General features: G+C 45.6%; 2 protein-coding genes across 4 annotated transcripts in view; both read left to right on the forward strand.

The window, feature by feature from the left end:
* Positions 1-260: 260 nt before the first annotated feature.
* Positions 261-9,925, forward strand: KCTD14 (potassium channel tetramerization domain containing 14). 3 transcript variants are annotated; one of them, XR_004627143.1, is made up of 3 exons: positions 261-384; positions 4,727-6,075; positions 9,815-9,925. XR_004627143.1 is itself a non-coding variant. In XM_019796445.2 (2 exons), the coding sequence occupies exons 1-2, from the start codon at positions 313-315 to the stop codon at positions 5,393-5,395; spliced, it is 741 nt and encodes a 246-aa protein (XP_019652004.1). In that variant the 5' UTR covers positions 261-312; the 3' UTR covers positions 5,396-6,254. The 3 variants fall into 3 exon arrangements, 1 of the variants encoding a protein (XP_019652004.1); XR_004627144.1 differs by having other exon boundaries at positions 4,727-5,761; positions 9,815-9,871; XM_019796445.2 differs by lacking the exon at positions 9,815-9,925 and having other exon boundaries at positions 4,727-6,254.
* A 4,964-nt stretch (positions 9,926-14,889) lies between these two features.
* The window catches only part of INTS4 (integrator complex subunit 4), a 109,666-nt gene continuing 104,074 nt past the window's right edge, over positions 14,890-20,481 (forward strand). Inside the window, exon 1 of the mRNA XM_011221072.3 lies at positions 14,890-15,160. Within this exon, the coding sequence (XP_011219374.2) occupies positions 15,107-15,160 (54 nt within the window). The 5' untranslated portion in view covers positions 14,890-15,106. The remainder of the gene's footprint in view (positions 15,161-20,481) is intronic.

Genomic DNA, 20,481 nt, shown 5'->3' on the forward strand with positions numbered 1-20,481 from the left:
CATTTGTAAAATTGAGGTTGTTGGTCCTTCACCCTCTAGGACTGTAGAGAGTGGAAGGTCTCCTGCCGTCAGTGTCAGTTCCCTCTGCCTCCCCCGTTTGGCTATCTGGGAACACCCCCCGACAGAGGGTCAGGATCTGACCAAGGGTCTCACCGCATGCTTGGCAGAGCCAAAGTCAACCCCGGGCTCTAACCACACCCTGGGCCCACTTTGCCCCACCCGGGGGCGTGGAGGAAAGGTGTACTTCCGCCAGCCAGCCGCAGGTACCGCGCACGTGGCGGGGCTGGGCGCCCAGCCACCTGCCGGACCAGAATGATGAGTCTGAGCTCGGTGCCCCGCTCCCTGCGGCCCCACCAGGCCTCCCCCTCCGCGGGCCCGCCGGCGGTGAGTGCGCAGCCGGGAGGACGGCTCCGTCCTTGCGCTTCGGCAGTCTATCATTCCTTGCAGTGTCCCCCTTGCGTCCCTTCCTCGGGGTCTGGGTCCCCTAGCTTCTGGCGCGCCTCTGGCTGGGCGCTCTCCTCCTCTAGCTAGTTCAGGCTTTGACCTCTCCTTCCGCTCACCCGTGCCCGTTCCCCGCCTGGCTCGGTCCAGCCGCTCTTCCCAGCCCTCTTTCCTGTCTGGCCGCCTTTGTTTGTCTCCTCCCTTTATGTTCGGTCTTTGTTTCGGCTGTTTTCCGTGTGTCTCCCCTCAGTCCCCTGGCTTGTCCTGGCCCACCGCTCTTCCCCTGCCCCTCCTCCTCCCGTGTTTGGGAGCAGAAGACCCAACGGAAGGCTGCGGGACTCTCATTCCCTCACCCACCACATCCCTATGCCCCTGCCTTCTGGAAGGGTCCTGAGTCCCCCTGCTTGCCTGCCCCCTCCCAGGGCTTGGTTGAGGGGAGTTTGCGGGGAGGATCCGGAAAAGGCCCAGTGCACTCCAGGAGCAGAACGTTCTATTCTCTCCTGGGCTAGGTGCCATCCTGAAGACTCGTAGGAAGGCAAAGCAGATCCAGCAGGGGGAGCCTGTGGCTCTCTCCCATAGGGCAATGATAACGTCACCGTAGGTGGTTGCTGACAAAGTCACCTGCTCCGTGGCAGGGCCGCCCTAGGTGCTCAATAAATGTCTGAATGAATCCCTGAGCAAGACAGGGAGCCCCCACAGTGCATGATGCCAGGTAGGGAAAGACTGGCTTTTCTCAGAATACCAGGCGCTCCTGTAAATCAGTGCAGCAGGTAAGCTCCAGTCAATTGAACATTTATTGAGCATCCTGGTGTGCTGGGCCCTGTAGTAGGTACTGGTGACACAGAGGAATCTGCGATAGTCATCCCTTAGGAACCTCACAGTCTAGTGGGGGATGCAGATGAACAAATGGAATTATAAGATTACGGTAACTACCGTGACAGTGGAAGTACAGGGCCCTATAGGATCACAAGGAGACAACCCACCTAGAAAGATTTCTGGAGGAATTAACTTGAAGGATGAGTGGCCCAAGGGAAGGGCTTATGGGCAGCAAATGAGTCGAGTCCTGGAGGCAAGGGGGAGCAGCGTGCTCTGGATGGGTGGGGCAGAGTTGTTCTGGTAGTTGATTTTGCCAGGGCTGCCAAGGGCCTTGTAAACCTTATTAAAGGGTCTAGGGTTTATCTGGAAGGGGATTGCAAGGTGCCTGAAGTGTTTAAAGCAGGTGTGACCAGATCAGACTTGCAGGTCAGAAGAACTACTCTGGTTTCAGAGCAGAGATTGGATTGGGAAAGGGCACTGGAGGAGGCAGGGAGCCATGGAATTGACCAGGATTGAGAATCACCAGGGCTTGGTTACTGATTACTTAGGTGGGAGGAGGTTGAGGATAGGAGCAGATTGCAAGATTACAACCTGGATTTCGGGCTCAGATGACTGAGATAAGGAACAATGGAAAAGGTCAGGGTTGTGGGGTGGAGAAAGATCTAGAGGGGCTTGGGAGACATAGGAGTGGAGCTATCTCCCCATTGACTCTACTAAGGGTGAGCTCAGGAAATGTCTGAATGTTCGGCAGGGGATCTGCAGGTGTGTAGTGACCCTTTAGACTATAAGTGGGTGAGAGCTAGGTCTGTCTGATTCATCCCTGTGCCCTCAGGGCCGGCACTGGCCTGACACCCAGCAAGGGCCCCTAAAGATCATGTTTCCCCAGCCCATGCACACAGGGGAGATAGGCTGTCCTACCCAGAAATGTTTCAGCAGGGTCACCGGGAGGTAGAAAAGGTAGGGAAGAGCAGCCACGAAAATGGGCAGATGGTCAGAAAACGGGTGGAAAGGAATTCTTTATCTGCTAGAAACACACTGTAGTATTTGTGGATGAGGTAGGAGGTCTGGGATTTCCAAAGAAATTGGAAGATTTGGGGGAAAAAAAACAGGAGGGGAAAGAGAGACAGAATTAAGAAGTTTGGGAACCAGACTGGGGTCTTATTTGGTAAGCAAAGAAATGGGCCTGAGGATATCAGGGCAGAAAGCTATTTTGTGAAGCATCTGGAAATGAGCTTCAGAAACATTTGAAGTGATTGGATTCATTAGGCTTTCAGAGCTGGAGAGACTTAAGAGTTCTCTTTGTGCATTTTGCCTCCCTATTTCATAGATGCCTAGGCTTAGGCCCACAGAAGAAAGCGAGCTTACCCAGGCACTTCACTACTTACTGGCAGCAGTGGGACTGGATGTTGGGAGGGGTAGGGCACCCATCCATGTACTGGAGTCACACTGATAGGGGTTTGGTTGCCGCTCTGACCTCATTTCCTAGCTGTGTGACCCATTGTTCGGAGCTTTCCTCGCCTGTAATATACAGACCTTAAGCGCACCTGTGAGCTTTCGGGGCACAGGCATGATGAGAGCACATCAGTCCATTCAAGGGTTAAAGTCTGCAACTTTGCATTTAACTGCTCGCTTCACAGGACCACCTCAGGGTTAACTGAACAACCTTGCCAAGGGGCCTTGAGGTTTAGGGGGGAGAGAGGAAGTCACAGGTTCTTGGTCTATTTTTCTCGGGGCTGTATTTGTTTGGCTGCTGTCAGAATGCATCCTCTTGGTCTCCCTTCTCCACTCCAGCCAGCAGAACTGTCCCCTGGTAGGAGCTGTTGCCATGGCAACTCAGTTCTTTCCCCAGCCATTTGGCTGCCTCTGGCTTTCTTTATTCCAGTACTTTAATCTTAGAGGTAGAGCCCACAGTCAAGTTGAGAATGAAGTCACACCTAAATGAGAAACCAGGACATTCCTGAACGCTGTCACTACTCCTGGCTCTGCAGTGACCTGTGGCAGTCTCCAGGTTGGAGATGCAGCCTTCCCTCTGACACTTTTCTGTGGCTGCAGCCATCACACCCCCTTGGAAACCTTCCCTACAACCTCCAACACACATCCATCCACGCAAAGAGCCTTTGAGTCTCCCCTCTCGATGCCTGCACATTTAAGCCATCTGTTTCCCTCTCTCCTCTGTGAGCTCCTTGAGGGCAGGAACTGTGTCCTCTTCCTCTGCTCAGGAGGAGGCTTGAATGTAATAGGCCCAACGAAGGGAATGAAGAGTGGAGATAATTATAGGTTGAAAACTAGCTGGTGTAATGACTAAGACCTCATGCTTTGGGGTAATGTGGCCCCGTGTTTAAGTTCTGACATCATCACTTAACAGCTGGTTGCTTTTAGGCGATTTATTTTAGCTCCTTAATCCTTCGTTTCTTCGCCTGTAAAATGGGGATTTAATTCATTCTTCATAGGATAGCTGTGAGGATTGAATTAGAGGTTGAATGTAAAGCGCTTTGCACAGTTACTAGACTATGAGGGGAGAGGCTGTACTGCTTGTTCCTCAGTGTTCCAGGTCCCTGGCACATACATATTTTATTGACTGAATGAGTCAATTTTAGATAGCCAACATAATTCAGGAAGCTGGTTTGTAAGGCTAACAACTAGTGTATCACCTCACATGTAATAGTCTTCTGGTATTTTTGTTAGGTCTGTTGGCAGCATCTAGTATTCCCCAAATGCAGCCTGACTCTCAGTCTGTTTCCACATCCCCCTTGCACGGCCTGTGGGCATCTCCGGACAGGTGCCACGTGGGTCTTAACCACATCCTTAATGCTCAGCTCAAGGTTTGGCATAGAGAAGAGGCGTTTGAAAATTCTGTAGGCCAGCTAAACCTAACTTCCATTGGCACCACACTTTACAGTTTATGAGGCCGTTTTATACCCATTATACTTGTGTTACTGACCTTTTCAGCACCAAGTATATTCCTATTATTTAATACCCACCAGCCCATATTTTGAAAGACGTCTATTCCACAAATTCACTTAGTCAATGAATCGAAGTCATGCCAACTGCTAATCAGAACTTCTGACCTATATTAAACAAGAGTTTGTATCCCCAACTCCCACCACAGGGTGTGGGCACACAGTAAGTACCCAAGAAATGCTCAAATGCTTCCTGAATGAACACCTGTATGGTTTCTTAGCCTCTCTGAAAGGTGGAACATGCCCCCCCCCCCGCCACTTTTTAACTATATCTTAGATCTGAACATCTCACCTTGGGAACTTCTGACTTCGCAACAACACCATATCCCCATTTTATAAATGAGGAACAAGCTTTGCCAAAGGCCACAGGCTTTGCAAGCATTGTCACTGGGACTTGCTTCCACAGCAGCTTCCTGGATTACTATTCTATAATATTCTATGGATGAAAATAAGCCACAAGCTCCCTAGAGGTGGCAGTACTATTTCACTCTGCCTTCTTGTGCCCTCAGGGATCTCCTGTCGTGGAGCTTAACGTGGGAGGCGAGTTGTACACCACCACCGTGGGCACCCTGAGAAAACTCCCGGGTTCAAAGCTGGCAGAGATGTTCTCCAGCTCAGCGAAGGCGTGCACGGACGCAGAGGGCCGCTTCTTCATCGATCGCCCCGGCACCTATTTCGGACCCATCCTGGACTACCTGCGCAGCGAGCGGCTGCCCACGCACCACATCCCGGAGGTGTACCGCGAGGCGCAGTTTTACGAAATCAAGCCATTGGTCAAACTGCTGGAGGACACGCCGCAAATGTTCGGTGAGCAGGTGGCCCGGAAGCAGTTCTTGCTGCGCGTGCCAGGCTACAGCGAGAACCTGGAGCTCATGGTGCGCCTGGCGCGCGCCGAGGCCGTGGCGGCGCGCAGCTCGGCAGTGCTGGTGTGCGCGGTGCGCACTGAAGAGGATGCGGCGCATTGCGCTGATGCCCTGCGGGTCCTGGAGGCCGAAAAGAGGTCAGTTGTCAAGTTTGGGCCTTGGAAGGCGGCCCCGCAGGTCAAGGACCTTCTCGACTGCGTGAAGATGGACATTACGGCCCAGGGGTACCAGGTGTACTATGAACAGTACTCCGAGAGGACATTACGGGCCAAGTATTTCAGTTACTTTTATACATTCGTCTTCATCTGGTGGTGAACCCCAGGGGGCGGGAACAGTTTGTTTCGGGTTCTGGTGGGACTTATAATATTAAAAGTTGCCTTGAAAAGCCGTCTTCCTTTAAAAAAAAAATCAACTTCCAAGGTGGTCTAGGAGGCTTGCCCGCCAATAATTATTTCCCGTTGAGGATTTTCCACTGATTGCAACTGTCTCCACTGTGCTTGCCTAGTGAGGTGCAGCTGCTTTCTCTTTAAAGCACCCCCTACCTGCCAGATCCTTCCCTTCAAGTCCAAACAGCAAAGCTGACATGAGTTGGAATGTTTCAACAATACTTTGGCTGAAGATGGCGGACGATAACAGGAAGATAACAGAGTACCATGAATCTGGATAAAATGGTCTGAAAAGGTAGTCTACCCAGCCTCAGCATGTGGTCCAATCCTCTTGCCCAGTTAAACGCCTTCAAGAGGAAGATGCCAAGTTCATACATGTAGTAGATACCACTCAGATCTCCTTTTCCAGGTGCTGTGACATTGACTCTTAAAGCCTCACAGCTGTCTTTTTCTCTAGGGCAGTGATTCTCAAAGTGTGCTTCCTGGACCAGCAGCATCGGCAATACATGGAAACTTCCTAGAAATACAAATTCTCTGGCCCCCCCGCAGACCTACTGAACCAGAAACTCTGAGGGCTGGCCCAACAGTCTGTTTTAATAAGCTCTCCAGGTGATTCTGATTTTAACTTTGAGACCTGCTCTAGAAAAGAATTGCCATCTTGCTTGTGTGGAGGTACAGAAGACTGAGCCCTCACCTCAAGGAGGAATCTGCTCTGGTGCAGTTCCTGTTCTCGTGCTCCTTGTGAGATCAGGCTGAAGTCAGTCTTCATCTGACACCACATTCTTTTTTTTTTTTTTTTAATGTTTTTTTATTATATTATGTTAGTCACCATACAGTACATCCCTGGTTTCTGATGTAGTTCGATGATTCATTAGTCGCGTATAACACCCAGTGCTCCATGCAATACGTGCCCTCCTTACTACCCATCACCAGCCTATCCCATTCCTTCAAACCCCCTCCCCTCTGAAGCCCTCAGTTTGTTACTCAGAGTCCATAGTCTCCCATGCTTCATTCCCCCTCTGATTACCCCCCCTTTCTTTATCCCTTTCTTCCCCTACCGATCTTCCTAGTTCTTATGTTTCATAGATGAGAGAAACCCTATGATAATTGTCTTTCTCTGCTTGACTTATTTCGCTTAGCATTATCTCCTCCAGTGCCGTCCATGTTGCAGCAAATGTTGAGAAATCGTTCTTTCTGATAGCTGATATTCCATTGACACCACATTCTTGCTCAGCATTCTTCCTCTGCCGTCTATACTACTTCTCTCACTCTCCATCCCCTGAGAGCACATCCTTAATAAACCACTGGCACAAGAATCTCTTTTTCAGGGTCTGCTTCTCAGCCAAAGACAGTAATGCCACTCTAAGGAGGACACAGGTAGACATCATCCTTCTCCAGGTCCAGGTCTGGGATAGACGGCTCCCTTCGCCCTCCTGCCTAGTAGGGTGACCAGCCGTCCTCAGTTCCCTGGGACCGAAGATCAAGGTTGATTTCCAAGGTTTAAGGAATTACTACTGTCAGGGAGTTTCAGATTTAAACATAAAATTGCTCAGAACAGTCATTGTCAATGAGTGTTATAATTCAATAACCACATCTGCTTGTATATTTGTTTCTTTTTTCGAAAACTTTTCCATGTTTTCCTTTTGGTATTTAATATGGTTGACAATTTTAAGTGAAAAAATCCTGAATGTCTATTTGAACTTCTTATCATGAACCAATTCAACGTTATTTATCAAGAGCCTGAAAAAAAGTTTATACTCTTTGATCAGTAATTACATTTATGAGGTTAGATTCCCAGGAGACACTCTGTTCTGTAAGATAAATAGGATTGCTTAATGTCTCAATTTTGTGAATTATGGAAAGGTCAGTGTCCTCCTGAAGATTTCGGTACGTTCCCGGAGGGCTTGTCATCTTATGGTCAGTCCTGGTTCTTTGCTCCTACTGGATTCATGGATCATTGAGATGTCTTGAGCTTGTTATTGCTCTTCGACACCATGCTCACCCAGAAGGAGCACACATATCTTTTTCTTAATTTTTACAAATGCTACTCCCATGAGCTATTTGTGCACATAGCAGACTGTGGCAAATACGGACACGTAAATGGGAGACAGTTTACCGGACAGAAATGCAAATAACTTCAAATTGAGCATTGGACGCGTCTTTTCTTCAAGTCTCAGACACCCCCATCACTAGGAGATTTCACTAGCAGATTGTATTTGTTTCCTATCCTTTCTTCCCTGCCTGTTCTTGCCATGCTTCTCTGTGGGTGGGAGTAATCTTCCCACCCCACTGACTTCATCTTGGCTTCATGACTTAATCTGGCCAGTGGAATATGCGGCGAAGTGACTGTGCCAGATTTAAACTCAGGCTTTAGAGGCATGCCAAATTTCCATCCGCCCTCTTGTGTTCTCGTCATTTGCCAGAAGAAGACCACGTTCCAGTTTAGCTACCTCTTGTATTGCTTTGGCTTTAGCCTGCGTGCATGCCCTTAGGATCAACCTTCTTCCTGAGCAATTTATCAAATGATTTTATTAAACAAAGGCAATTTCAATATTGCCTCTCCATTCCCAATCCATAATACAGTTAAGATAACATACTATTTTCATCCCACTTAAATTATAAAAGCAAAACAATGGGGAATTAGTCAAGCCTATTATATTACATCTATAAAATGGCAATGTTATGCAGTGATTAAAATTATATTTAAAGAGGCTTAAAATTATTGGGGAGGAGAATACTCATTTAATTCAATGCAATTTAATTTAATCCGTGCTCCAAAAAAGGATTTAAGGTGGTGGGACTTAAAGGGCTATGAAAAAAAGAGAAATACCCAAAAAAAGATACAGATTAGAAGTACATAAATGCAGGGATGTACTGTATGGTGACTAACATAATGTAATAAAAAAACATTAAAAAAAAAAGTACATAAATGAAGGGGACACTCTTGGTTGTCTACCCAATAATACCATCTCCTCCCTTCCCATTTCCTAATAGAAAAAGCAAAAGAGTAAAACACATTAATAATGCTCAAAAAACTATCTCTGGACATTGGTAGGGGTACATGATACTTTGCCTAATCTATTGGGATTAACTAAAGAGAATTAGAGTCAGAGGAGGAAAACCTAAAAATGAATGGTAAATATAACTGTCATTATAATCCAAAGGAAAACACAAAGATTGAAACCTGTGAGAGTGCCCTCATTGAGGCACCCTAGTTCATAGCACTATGCCAGGTTTTCAGGTCTCCATTGTTCCAGGGGACCTCTTTTTTTTTTTTTTTTTAATTCCCTGTTTTCCTATCCTTTCCTACTCCCCTCCCCCATCCATTTCTGCTGTGTTCAGTGTCCTGGAAAGCTGTTCCCAAGCCCCCTCCTGGCTATCCAAGGACTTGGAAAGTACTAGAGCGGGAAGATCGGTGACAAGAAGGCCTGAGGAGTTGGTGTGCATGGACCTCTTGGAATGGTGAAAGTATTTGTGTTTCTTACAAATGCCCACCAGAGGGCATCCCTTCTAGAAGAGGCCCTCAAAAAATAAATGGACGCGATATAACCTGTGGATGTCAGTCAGCCTCTTTTTCCAGGAGGAATCATGCTTGCTCAACAGAATCATGAAAAAGGTGGCCATGATAGCTATGCATGGGTTCTACAGTATAGATTTCCTTTCACTAGAGCTGGTCTGGCTCCTGATGGCTGTCCTACAGCAGAGACCAACACTGAGTCCCTAATATGGTATTATTCCTGCGGGATGGGGGCGGGGCTCTAGACACTTACTGGTGATAGGTTGATTGCACTGCAAATCAGCTGCACTACTCAGTAAGGAACTATTGGGAGTAATGCTGACATTTCTAAGCAAATGGCATTGACAGCTTTGTTTGAGGATGTTTGCAAAACTGCTTACGGGTAGGGAGGAGATTTCCTTACTTAGAAAAATTTAAATAAGTAATAGCCATAAAGATAATAAAGGTGGCATCACTCTTCAATCCTGGAGGTATTTCAGGATGATTTAAAAAATGTCTCCCACTGGGACGCCTGGGTGGCTCAGTTGGTTGAGCATGGGCCTTCTGCTCAGGTCACGATCCCAGGGTCCTGGGATCGAGTACCATCCCGTGTCGGGCTCCCTGCTCATCAGGGAGTCTGCTTCTCCCTCTCCCCCTGCTCCTGTGTGTGTGCTCCTTCTCCCAAATAAATAAATAAATAAAATCTTTATTTAAAAAAAGTCTCCATTGGGTTGGAAGGCAGATTTGTTTCCTGACTGGTATAATCAAGTCTCTCTCCAGAGGGTAGGTTTGCTAGCATTCTTCTTTTGAGATTGAGGGTTTCCTAAACTCAGTGTTCTTCATCTGTTGCAGGTCTACTGTGTGCATAGCATTTACCTGCATCACCTCCATGGTGCTTGGGGGGCAAAGGGAACCAATGAAAACACGAAGTTCATGCTGCCTGCTATGCTGTGAACAATAAACTATCTGAATCCAGTTGGACTTGTCTCCTTACCAGCTGCATCTATGGAAGTATGGCAAATTGACACCTTAGGGACTGTCTAACCACACGACAGCTTCCTGACCCCCCAAACTTACTGCCGTAAGGTTATAATCATTAATTATTTCTTACAAAACTACAGATTGGGCAATTCTTCTGGTCTTGGTTGGGCTCCCTCATGCCTCTGTGGTCAGATGGTGGATCAGGTGGGGTGGGCTGGTCTAAGATGGCCGCAGCTGGGTCAACTTGATTTGTTCCATCTGGTCACCCAATAACCAGCAAACTAAGTGGGAGTTATTCTCATGGCAATGGTAAGGTTCCAAAATCAAACAAAATGTCTGGAGAATGATTATGTAGATGGACCTGAGGCCTAGGTCCAATACTTTCACAGTGTCACTTCTGCCACTTTCTATTGTCTAGTCATGAAACCAGCCCAGTTCAAAGGATGGAGACACAGATTCCATCTCTTAATGGAAGCAGCTTCAAAGCTGCATTTCAAGGGGCATACATACAGAGCAGGGGAGTATCAGGCCGTTTTTAAAATCATTCTACCACACACCGGATCCTTTCCATCAGGGAAGGAGCGGTGATTTATCTCACAGGAATAGATACATATTCTAGATTCATATTTGGCTTTCCCACTGCTATAGACTGGATTTGTGTGTCTCCACCCACCCCAAATTCACGTGTTGAAATCCTTAACCTCAAAGTCATGGTTAATACAAAGGTGGGGCCTTTGGGAGGTAACTAGGTCATGAGGTAGACTCCTGATGAACTGGATTAGTGTCCTTATGAAAAAGATCCTAGAGAGCTCCCTTGCCTCTTCTGCCATGTGAGGACACAGTAAGAAAACAGCTGTCTATGAACTAGGAACCTAACAGTAAATCTCTCTGCACCTTGATTTTGGACTTCCCAGCCTCCAGAACTGTGAGAAATAAATTTCAGTTGTTTATAAACCACTTGGTCTATAGTATTCTGTTATTGTAGCTTACTATCTATCATCTATCTGTCTACCTACGTACCTACCTACCTACCTATCCCCTATGGTTCTATTTCCCTGGAGAACCCTAATACTCCTAACTGCAATGTTTTTCTCAGCCCTGCTATGCATGGATACTGTATGCATTTTCATGGTATTCCATACATTGCTTTGGACTAAGGAGCTTATTTTTATTTTTATTTAATTTTTTTTAAAGATTTTTAAAATTTATTTGACAGAGAGAGAGACAGCCAGCGAGAGAGGGAACACAAGCAGAGGGAGCGGGAGAGGAAGAAGCAGGCTCCCATCAGAGGAGCCCAATGTGGGGCTTGATCCCAGAATTCCGGGATCATGCCCTGAGCCAAAGGCAGACGCTTAACAACTGAGCCACCCAGGCGCCCCTAAGGAGCTTATTTTTAAAAATATTTATTTCTTTTTACTGAGAGAGTGTGCATGTGGGTGTGCGAATGGGGGGAGGGGTAGAGGGAGAGAATCCTGAAGCAGACTCCATTCTGAGGGCGGAGTCCCATGTGGGGCTCAATCTCATGACCCTGAGATCATGACCTGAACCAAAACCAAGAGTCAGACACTTAACTGACTGAGCCACCCAGGTGCGCCCTAAAGAGCTTATTTTATGATGAAAGAATTATAGCAAAGAAACTCTTGGTCTTGCTAGGTGTCCCATCACCCAGAGGTAGCTGCTATGATAAAAACAGTGTATGACCTTTTGCAGACTCATTTATGGGACTAGCCAAGAGACAACACATTGTGAGTTTGGGGTGCCATTTTACAGATTTGTGGTATATACCTTATACCATAGCTAAAATATAGTGCTGCTTCTCCCACAGTTGGAATACGTAGGTCTGGGGACTAGGGGGAGGAGGTAGGAGTGGTTCTTGTCATTTTTACACCTAATAACTCATTTATGAATACTTCTGTTCAGAGGGTATGGAGTATTTAGTCCCCAAGGGAGGAATAGTTCCACTAAAGAACACTGTCATTGTTCCATTACATTATAGCATCTAATGAGAGTGCCCCCTGGTCATTTGGAGTGCTTTTTGCAGAGCCAACAGGCAGAGAAGGGGTTATTATACCAGTCTGAGTGAGTAACCCCAATTTCCCCTGCTGTTATACAATGGGGACAGGGAAGACTCTGTTTGAAGCTCAAGGGATTCAGTGGGGTGCCTCATTCAATCCCCTATGCAATAATGAAGGTCAGATGAAAATACCACCAATTCAATAAAGACAGTTTTTCATTTCAACATTAAAGAATGTGGAATGTTCTTGTTTGTATACCAGTCCAGCCCCAGTTTCTCCCTGTATGAAGTTTATTCTCAATATAAACTGAATTTTATTTCATTTTTTAAAATTTGAGAGAGAGAGCTGGAGAGAGCACAAACAGGTGAGGGTGGGGCAGAGGGAGAGGGACAAGCAGACTCCCTACTGAGCAGAGAGCCCAACTTGGGACTCTATCCCTGGACCCTGAGATCAAGACCTGAGTCAAAGGCAGGTGCTTAACCAACTGAGCAACCCAGGCACCCAATGAATTTTCTGTCATTTCCTAGGTGTACCAAACTCCTTCCTGCAGCCATGTGTAATAACGATGTTAGTATTTTTATAATTGATGCTTAGATGCACATTTAATGTCTATGAAATCAGGATACATCTTAAGATTGTTGTTGGCCAATCATTCATGTGTAGACTGGGTCATAGCAGTTCATGTCGCCATCACTTCCCTTGAGCTCTGCATCTGTTGTCTTTGGTTGCCATTTAATGAATCTTCAAAGAGATTACCCTATAATTTGCATTGAAACGAAAAGTTTTAATGTGCACAGAATGGCATGAAAACACAGCAGTATGACATAGGATACAAATCTGTGTGTAAGTAAGCTTAAAAGAGCTCTTTCAGTAAATATACATAACAAATCTAAGCAATAAGAAACCACTGGTCTTAATTTTAGGTTTTTTTCTTAATTCTTAATTTCTCAATTCTCCTAATTTCTTTTTTTTTTTTTAAAGATTCTATTTATTTGGCAGAGATAGAGACAGCCAGCGAGAGAGGGAACACAAGCAGGGGGAGTGGGAGAGGAAGAAGCAGGCTCATAGCGGAGGAGCCTGATGTGGGGCTCGATCCCATAACGCCAGGATCACGCCCTGAGCCGAAGGCAGACGCTTAACCGCTGTGCCACCCAGGCGCCCCAGTTCTCCTAATTTCTTAACTGTTTTCTTAATTTTTTATGTGTTACATAAAATAATCATTTGTTTTGCAATTGCTGGCAGCTTAGATTTGATAGAATATGGTAATGATAGTAGTAGCTGCTAACATTTACTGAAGGCGCTGTTTGTAAGTGGACACGTTTGTATATGTGGTAGTCTCTGTGATCTGGGATGCCTTTCTTTCTTGAAAATTCACTATTTTGGGGGTGCCGGGGTGGCTCAGTCGGTTAAGCTTGATTTCTGTTCAGGTCATGATCTCAGGGTCTTGAGATCAAGTCACGTGTCTGGCTCCGCACTGGGCATGGAGCCTGCTTGGCATTCTCTCCCTCTCCCTCTCCTCCTCCCTCTCTCCACTGTTCACATTCTCTCTCTCTCTCTCTGTCTCAATCATCATCATCATCATCACTATTTCTAAAGCCAGAGGGAAAATCGTTTCCTCTATACTTCCACAAGGCATTGCAGGAATGGAAAACTTTTCTTCCCTTCTAGTTTCTTTGGCTGGTCTAATAATTAAATTGATAGAAGACAGAACAACAGGAAAAACACAAATTTCTTATGTACAGGAGCCCCAAAGACAGGCCATTGAGGCTTATATGCCATCCTGAGCTTGGGAAAAGAGGAAGAGGTCGGCTGCTTCCCCAAACGGAGAAAGACAATTCACAGAAAGATAAGAGCAAATGTTTGGTGAACAAATGTTTGCCATACTATGTAGATTGTCTTTTGATAAAACATTACCTTTGGTATTAGCATTCTCCTGATACAGGCTCCCTAATTCTTTTGGGAATTTAAGGGGAAGGTAAACAGCTCTTCCTGAGTCTGTTGCACCTTGATTGTCTTCAGCTAGAAATAATCCACATAGCAAAATGGCGTATTTTGTGGTCATTTTTCTGCCCCTCCCCAACCCCGCGATCCTGAGGAAGTTAGTAGGTCTGCTTGAATCACATTCCTATTATCCAAGGATACTTGACCTCTGATTATGTTTGAGTGTCTCTCTTCCCAGTTACACTGTAGGACTGTAGGGTAAACACCATTTTTTATGTGTTTTGGGGTCCGCTGTACCTACCACGGCAACCCGCATTAACGCTTTGTGAAAGAAGTTAACAATGAACGGCTGAAGTATAACGAGCGAGGTAAAACTCGACCTCCGGTTTCATTAACACGACTAATACACTTCAGTGTGCCAAATATTTCTGCAGTATTTCATTCCATTGTCACTACATCTTGGTCAGGTTCATAGTTGAGGCTCTTTGCTCATTAAGTGTCAGTTGTAGTCTGAAACTTCGGTGCTTGACTCTTGACCTCAGGATTCTTTCCCTTCTCTTCTAGCTATCAGAGGAAGGGGTGATTCCTTGAAGATATGTAGATTTCAAACAACTGGAATGAAAGAGTTGGAAAAAGAATCCCACGCCAAGAGAGCGGTGGCACACAGCTAAATCGAAAAGAGAGCTCAAAAAAGCTACAACCAGCAAAAGGAGAACAGACAAGGACGACAGGAACGCCAGCTGGACCGCTCTCCCTTATCTCTGAGCTAAACGTCTCCCGCAGCTCCAGGTTTTGCCTCTGGCTCTGGATCGTCCCGCCTCTGCCCTTTGCCCTGTACTTCCGCCCTTCCTTAGCTCTGCTCCGCTGCCAGTCTCCCGACCACTCTGAGACCACTAGAGAACCCCCGAAGGCTCCCATTGGCTCATCTGCCCTTCCAGTCCAGTCTCCTCCCGCCAGAGGCCCCGCCCCCTCACTCTGTGCCCTCATTTTTGTTCCGCCGGCGCACGAGGCGTAGGCGGACAAATTCTGCTGCACCGCGGAAAAAGGTAGTCGAGCAGCAGGAAGAGGCCTCTCTTTCTGGGAACCCCACTGCTTTGTGGGATTGTGGCGAGTTCCTCAGGCCTAGACAAGTTTTCCGGATTCCTCCACGCCCCCCGCCCCCGCCTCCCTCGTGGGGTACGGAAGCTGAGAGGGTCCGCGGGCAGTCATGGCGGCGCATCTAAAGAAGCGGGTGTACGAGGAATTCACTAAGGTGGTTCAGGTAATTTACGGAAGGAAAGGTCCCAGGACCAGTCCCGGGCGGGGAAGGTTATCCACGCTCCACACACTTTTCCACAGGCGCCACAAACCTGGTTGAGTGTCGACTACTTTGATACGCTCTCCGAAACTACACTTAAGTGGGCGTGTTCGTTTGCAGCTGCTGTTGTCATTAATATGTGCAGTCTGACACTTAAAAAATAAAATTATTAGAGCGAACAAATAGCACTTTACAATTTACGAAAATGTCTTATCCGTCATCTCAGTTTATTCGGGTTACATTAGCACCCGAATGTGACTCGAGAGCTTCTGGAGGGACACGAGGATTCAGAGCCAATTTCTGGTAGAGCCCCTCCCACCTCCCGCTACAAAAAAAAAAAGCGCCCGGGGACTAATTGGTTGTATGCAAAACTCTGAGGGGTTGGAAGAGGAGTCTGTAGAAATCCTCAAGACCCAGCCAAAGTAGGTGAGGGTCACAGGCAGCATGGGGGCAGAAGTTTTCATTGGTGGAACAGCTTACCTAGGGAGTAGAGCAGTATTTTCCAACTTTGGAGTTAAGAACAGGTGGTCCGAGCTCCTGTTAGAGCAGTGATTCTCCATGTGTCTCCTCATGTATTGCTAGAGTAGAGGTTGATCCCAAGTTATCTCGTGTGTCCTGCTTTTTCAGACTTTTAATGCAAGTTAACCTGGTGATCTTGTTAAAATGTTGATTATACTCAGTTGGGGGGGGGTGGAGGTGAGGCAATAATCTGCATTTCTGACAAGCCCCAGTTGGTGCTGGTAGACCAAAAGCATCCTTAGATCCGTAGAGTATCCCTAGATCTTTAGACTTCTAGTGTGGCAGGATTTAGATCATCAGTTTAAGGAAACTCCTTAAACATTTCATTCATTCCTTCAACAAGAGTTTGTTAGGGGAGTGGTTTCTATGTGTCAGGTATAGTGAAGGTGTTGAGCTACAAAGTCCAATACACATTAGCGCCCCTGCACTTTAGAAGTTCACAGGCTAGTGGGAGAGACAGAAAAGCATTCCTGTGATTATAATACAGAGAGGTGATTGTGTTGACAAATCAAGTTTTTCTTCCTCTTTTCAGTTATCATTTCTTTTCTGTTTTGTGGACACATCTTTGTAGCATATTCCCACTGACTGTAGGGAGGTTAGTCTGCTGCCTTTTTTTTCTTAAAATAACTTTGAGATTTAAACTTGACACTTTTTCGTTGCTCAATTTTATGTGAAATTAGTTTTATTGAATTTTTGAAATGAGTCTAGATTCAGGGAGGTTTTTCTTTTCTAATTTTTTTTTTTTAAATCTCTATGCCCAACATGGGGCTCAAACCCACAACCCCGAAATCAAGAGTTGCATGTTGCACCAACTGAGCCAGGAGGGCCTCCTCAAGAAAGTTTTTCTAATTTCACAGAGCTGCCATTTCTGTGATTTGTTTTCTGGCATTTTCTAGGTCTGTTTCCCCTGCCCACTTTTTTTTCCTTCGTAATTGTGACAAAATACATATTTTACCATTTTAAACATTTATTTTTTATTTATTTTTAGTTTTTTAGAGTTCAAGAGTGAGTGAGGGGCAGAGGGAGAGGGTAAGAGAGAATCTTTAGCAGGCTCCATGCTCAGCACAGAGCCCAATGCAGGGCTTGATCTCACCGCCCTGAAATCATGACCTGAGCTGAAATCAAGAATTGGATGCCTAACTGACTGAGCCACCCGGGGCCCCCATTTTAAACAATTTTAAGTGTACAGTTCAGCGGCATTCTGTACATGCATTGTTTTACAGTGTGATTTACTTTCTTTCTATTGTTCTTTTGTTCCCACTTCTCAGGAGTACTCACCCTTCCTCCAGTTTACACTTCTCCAAACTCTTGTACCTGTTGTCTCTTTTACATGGAATGCATGTCATTTTTCCCTTTATTTTTGCTCTCAGATTTTTGTTTCAAGACCCAGCTAAAACCTCAGCAAGAGTTTCATCTCTTCCTGCTTCTGTGGCTAGTACTCTGTTCGTACTCATCTGTTTGTACTTATCACTCAGTGTTATTAGTTGTTAACCTTAAAAATGTTATGTTACCAGCCAAAATGTAATTATTTGGGAATAACAGAATGTGCAGTTCAGGACATACAAGCCATGGCAAAACCACAGGCAAGTCCAACAAACAAAAAAGAGGACTTTTATTTTATGGAGAATAAGGAGGAAGTTTTGAAGGGAAAGTCTAGGGTGATGAGAGTTTCCCATTGGCTGAGTTGCAGGGGCGGTTGATTTCTTGTAGGAGATGCAATGTTGATCTTTCCCTGTTGGGGCCTGTAATTGATGATTCTTTCCTGTTGATTTTTCTGTTGGGGTCTATAATCCACAGTTTTTTCCATAATTGTTGAGTGGCACTGTTCCCCCCTCTAACCTCCCCTTGTATCCTCCCTACTGAGTTTTCTCTTTATTAATTTCACACAGTATACATATCTCCCTACCAATCTGGACTCCTTAAGGACAGAGATAAGCCTGGTTCATCTCCGTGTCCTTTTTTATGTGTGGGAGACTCTGAGTTGTATGAATGGAAGTCTTGGTTTTTGGATTCGCCACAAAGATTTATGTGAGGATCCAAGCTCAAAAAAAGACAGAAAGAGTGTAGCAGCCACAAAGCAGTTTATTAAGGATAGTACACTCTCCAGAAGGGAGAGTGTGCAGGCCCAGAGGTGGCTACTGCATTGGAACTAGGGGTGTCTCTTCGTGTTTGCATAGATTATGGGTTATAGCTAGGGTGGTCTCTTACTGGGGTTGTTTCCAGTCATCTAAGGGACTCTTCCTACCAGCTGGGAGGGGGAGTTTTTGGCCCTACCAGGTTCTTGCTGGAACTGTCTTGGCCATCTTCCTCCACAGGAGTGGGGGTTGGGGGGTGAACTTGAAACCGAAATGTGAGTATATTGTAACGAAGCTGTAGGTTGCCGAGGGGCAGAGGTTGAAGAGGAGAGCTGCATGTTGTGCACCTGCGGCTCTGCCTCTGTCAGCTCCAGGGTTTGGGAGCCTTGCCAGGATGTTAAGAGCTGCAAAGTCAGGATGCTGTGCCCTCAGGCTTCTCATGTGTCACTTATTTATCACCACCCTTGCCCCCAGCTCATGTCTAACTACTCTTATCACCCCTGGATGACCATAGGTCCTGGCTCACTAAAATGTTATTGATGGTTGACTGATGGCAGATATTGATTTGTCTTGCCCCTTACATACTCTGTATGGAAAGAAATCTTTCTCAGGTTTTGACCTGACTGGAGCCCAAGTAACACAGAAGACTGAATTTGTGTAGAATAGGATGGGAATGGGTAAGGATTTTAAGAGAAGAGCTCATTTCTTCATTCTACATGAATCTTTATCTTAGAGTGATGAAATGAGATCTTAGTGCTTCTCATCTTTTCCCCTGCTATGAAGATGAGGAAGGAGAGAGAACTGGGATTTATTTAGTGCTAATTATGTGTTTGTACACATAAAGACATCATACTTTAGACTTTTCAAATATCCATATGATACAGGTATTGTATTCCCTTTTATAGGAGAAGGACAGGCCTCCTCTCACTAGTAAGTGGCTACCGAACTCAAATTCTCTGACTTCAAAACCCTTGGTCCCTTTATATCATGCCGTAGTTTGTTCCTGACTAGAATGATCCTAATCTTTTCTCTGTAGAAATGTAAATTTGTAAAGAGGTGATTGCTCAGGATATCAAAATGATGCATCAAATGTCAAGGAAAATTACTGATTGCAACATTTGTCTTGTTTATGGTGCTCTCTCTGCCTACCCACTAGGGCCTGACTTAAGCCCTGGCGGGACAGGTTCCCTTTTACATGAACTTTTTGGCATCCATTATACATAACGAATGCATCTAGAAAGCTTCTAATTATGTGCCATCCTTGGGAGAATTGAGAAAATAGTTACTCAAACAATTTTGCGTGTCCTGTAGTTCAGATGAGGATCCTTAATTGAGAAAGACTGGTAGTAGTGTCGTAATTCCCATTTTACAGATGATGAGAGTAAGAATTATGACTTACTTAGCACAGCAGAATTGGAACTTAGAGATAAGTCCTAATGCTGAACAGCCACATTTGTTAAGTGGCTACAGTTTGTGAGGTATTTGACTATTTTTAATTTTTTTTATACTAACCAGAATAAAGGCAGAATGGTTTGGGTAGTCATCTGGAATAAGGAGAAGAATTTTTACTCAGTGTAAGCTATGGATAGTTCCCGTCAGTTCCAGTTTCTTGTGAGGGAAGCTGAGCCTGGTGGGTGCCTCAGCACAGTCTGAATGTGTTTATAAACTGAGATTTCTTTTTATTTTTTTATTTTTTATTTTATTTTTTTTTCAGTTGTCATTTATTTTTGGCTCTTGGGGCGATGTTATCTTTTCAATATGAAAAACAAGTTCAACACAAAGTAGAAATTTGAAGTATAGGACAGGATGAAGCCAAGGGCAGGGGAGAGAATAGCAAAAGGAAGAAATGAGATGTTGCCAAAGATGGAGGGTCTCCTTGTCCCCTCTCTGGAAGAATGATTCAGATTTAGGTGGCAATACACACCTTTCCATGTATACACAGCAGAGCTGGGTGTTTGCTAAGAAAAGGTGGGGAAAGGGAGGGCCTTTCTGGAGGCTAGTCCCTCTTCCCTTTTGGCCCCCTTCTCCAACCAGGGGAAGAAAGAAGGAATCCAACATATGAAGGAGGTTGTGTAGGAAAGGAAGGATCCTGCTCAAGAGAGTGGGGCAGACGCTGCAAAAGAAACCGCTCAGGACAGAGCATGGAAGAATACAAATAGAGATAATACTGTCAATACCTCTCCTGAAGCTGAGAGAGGAGCAAAGAAATTCGGACTCAACAGCTTGGATATCCCTCTCCAAAACTGCTCTAGAGAAAACCCTACCCCTTCCTTATGGGTACCTCTACTGCTATGAGGTAGCTTGGTTTCCTTTCCCCTGGGCTACCACATGGGCTTAGGATGGTGGCCATCTACTGGGTTTTCAGCACATGGTTCTAAATGGGATCTGATGAGACCCAGCTTCTTGGAGAATTATCTTAAAAAATACGGGAAATATCAGCTGGACAGATGGGAGAAGTGGACACCAAAAGGAAATACAGGGTTACCCAGCATGGCAGAAATCTAGGTTTCCCAGAGCGGAAGAGAGGAGACATTCAACAAACAACAAGTATTTATTGAGTGCCTATTATGTGCCAGGCACTGTTCTAGGACCCCCCCCTCCAAAAAAGGAGAAAAAACAAAACAAAATGAGACAGGCAGAAAATGCAATTCTGAGGGAGAGGACAGGGGCAGCTGAGGAAGGCAGCTGAGG

This window comes from Ailuropoda melanoleuca, chromosome 8 (assembly GCF_002007445.2).
Source record: "Ailuropoda melanoleuca isolate Jingjing chromosome 8, ASM200744v2, whole genome shotgun sequence".
Classification (NCBI taxonomy): Eukaryota; Metazoa; Chordata; class Mammalia; order Carnivora; family Ursidae; genus Ailuropoda; species Ailuropoda melanoleuca.

Coding starts and splice junctions, on each gene's coding strand:
- KCTD14 (XM_019796445.2), top strand. CDS start 313: ATGATGAGTCTGAGCTCGGTGCCCCGCTCCCTGCGGCCCCACCAGGCC. Junction 385..4,726: donor CCTCCGCGGGCCCGCCGGCG/GTGAGTGCGCAG, acceptor TTGTGCCCTCAG/GGATCTCCTGTCGTGGAGCT.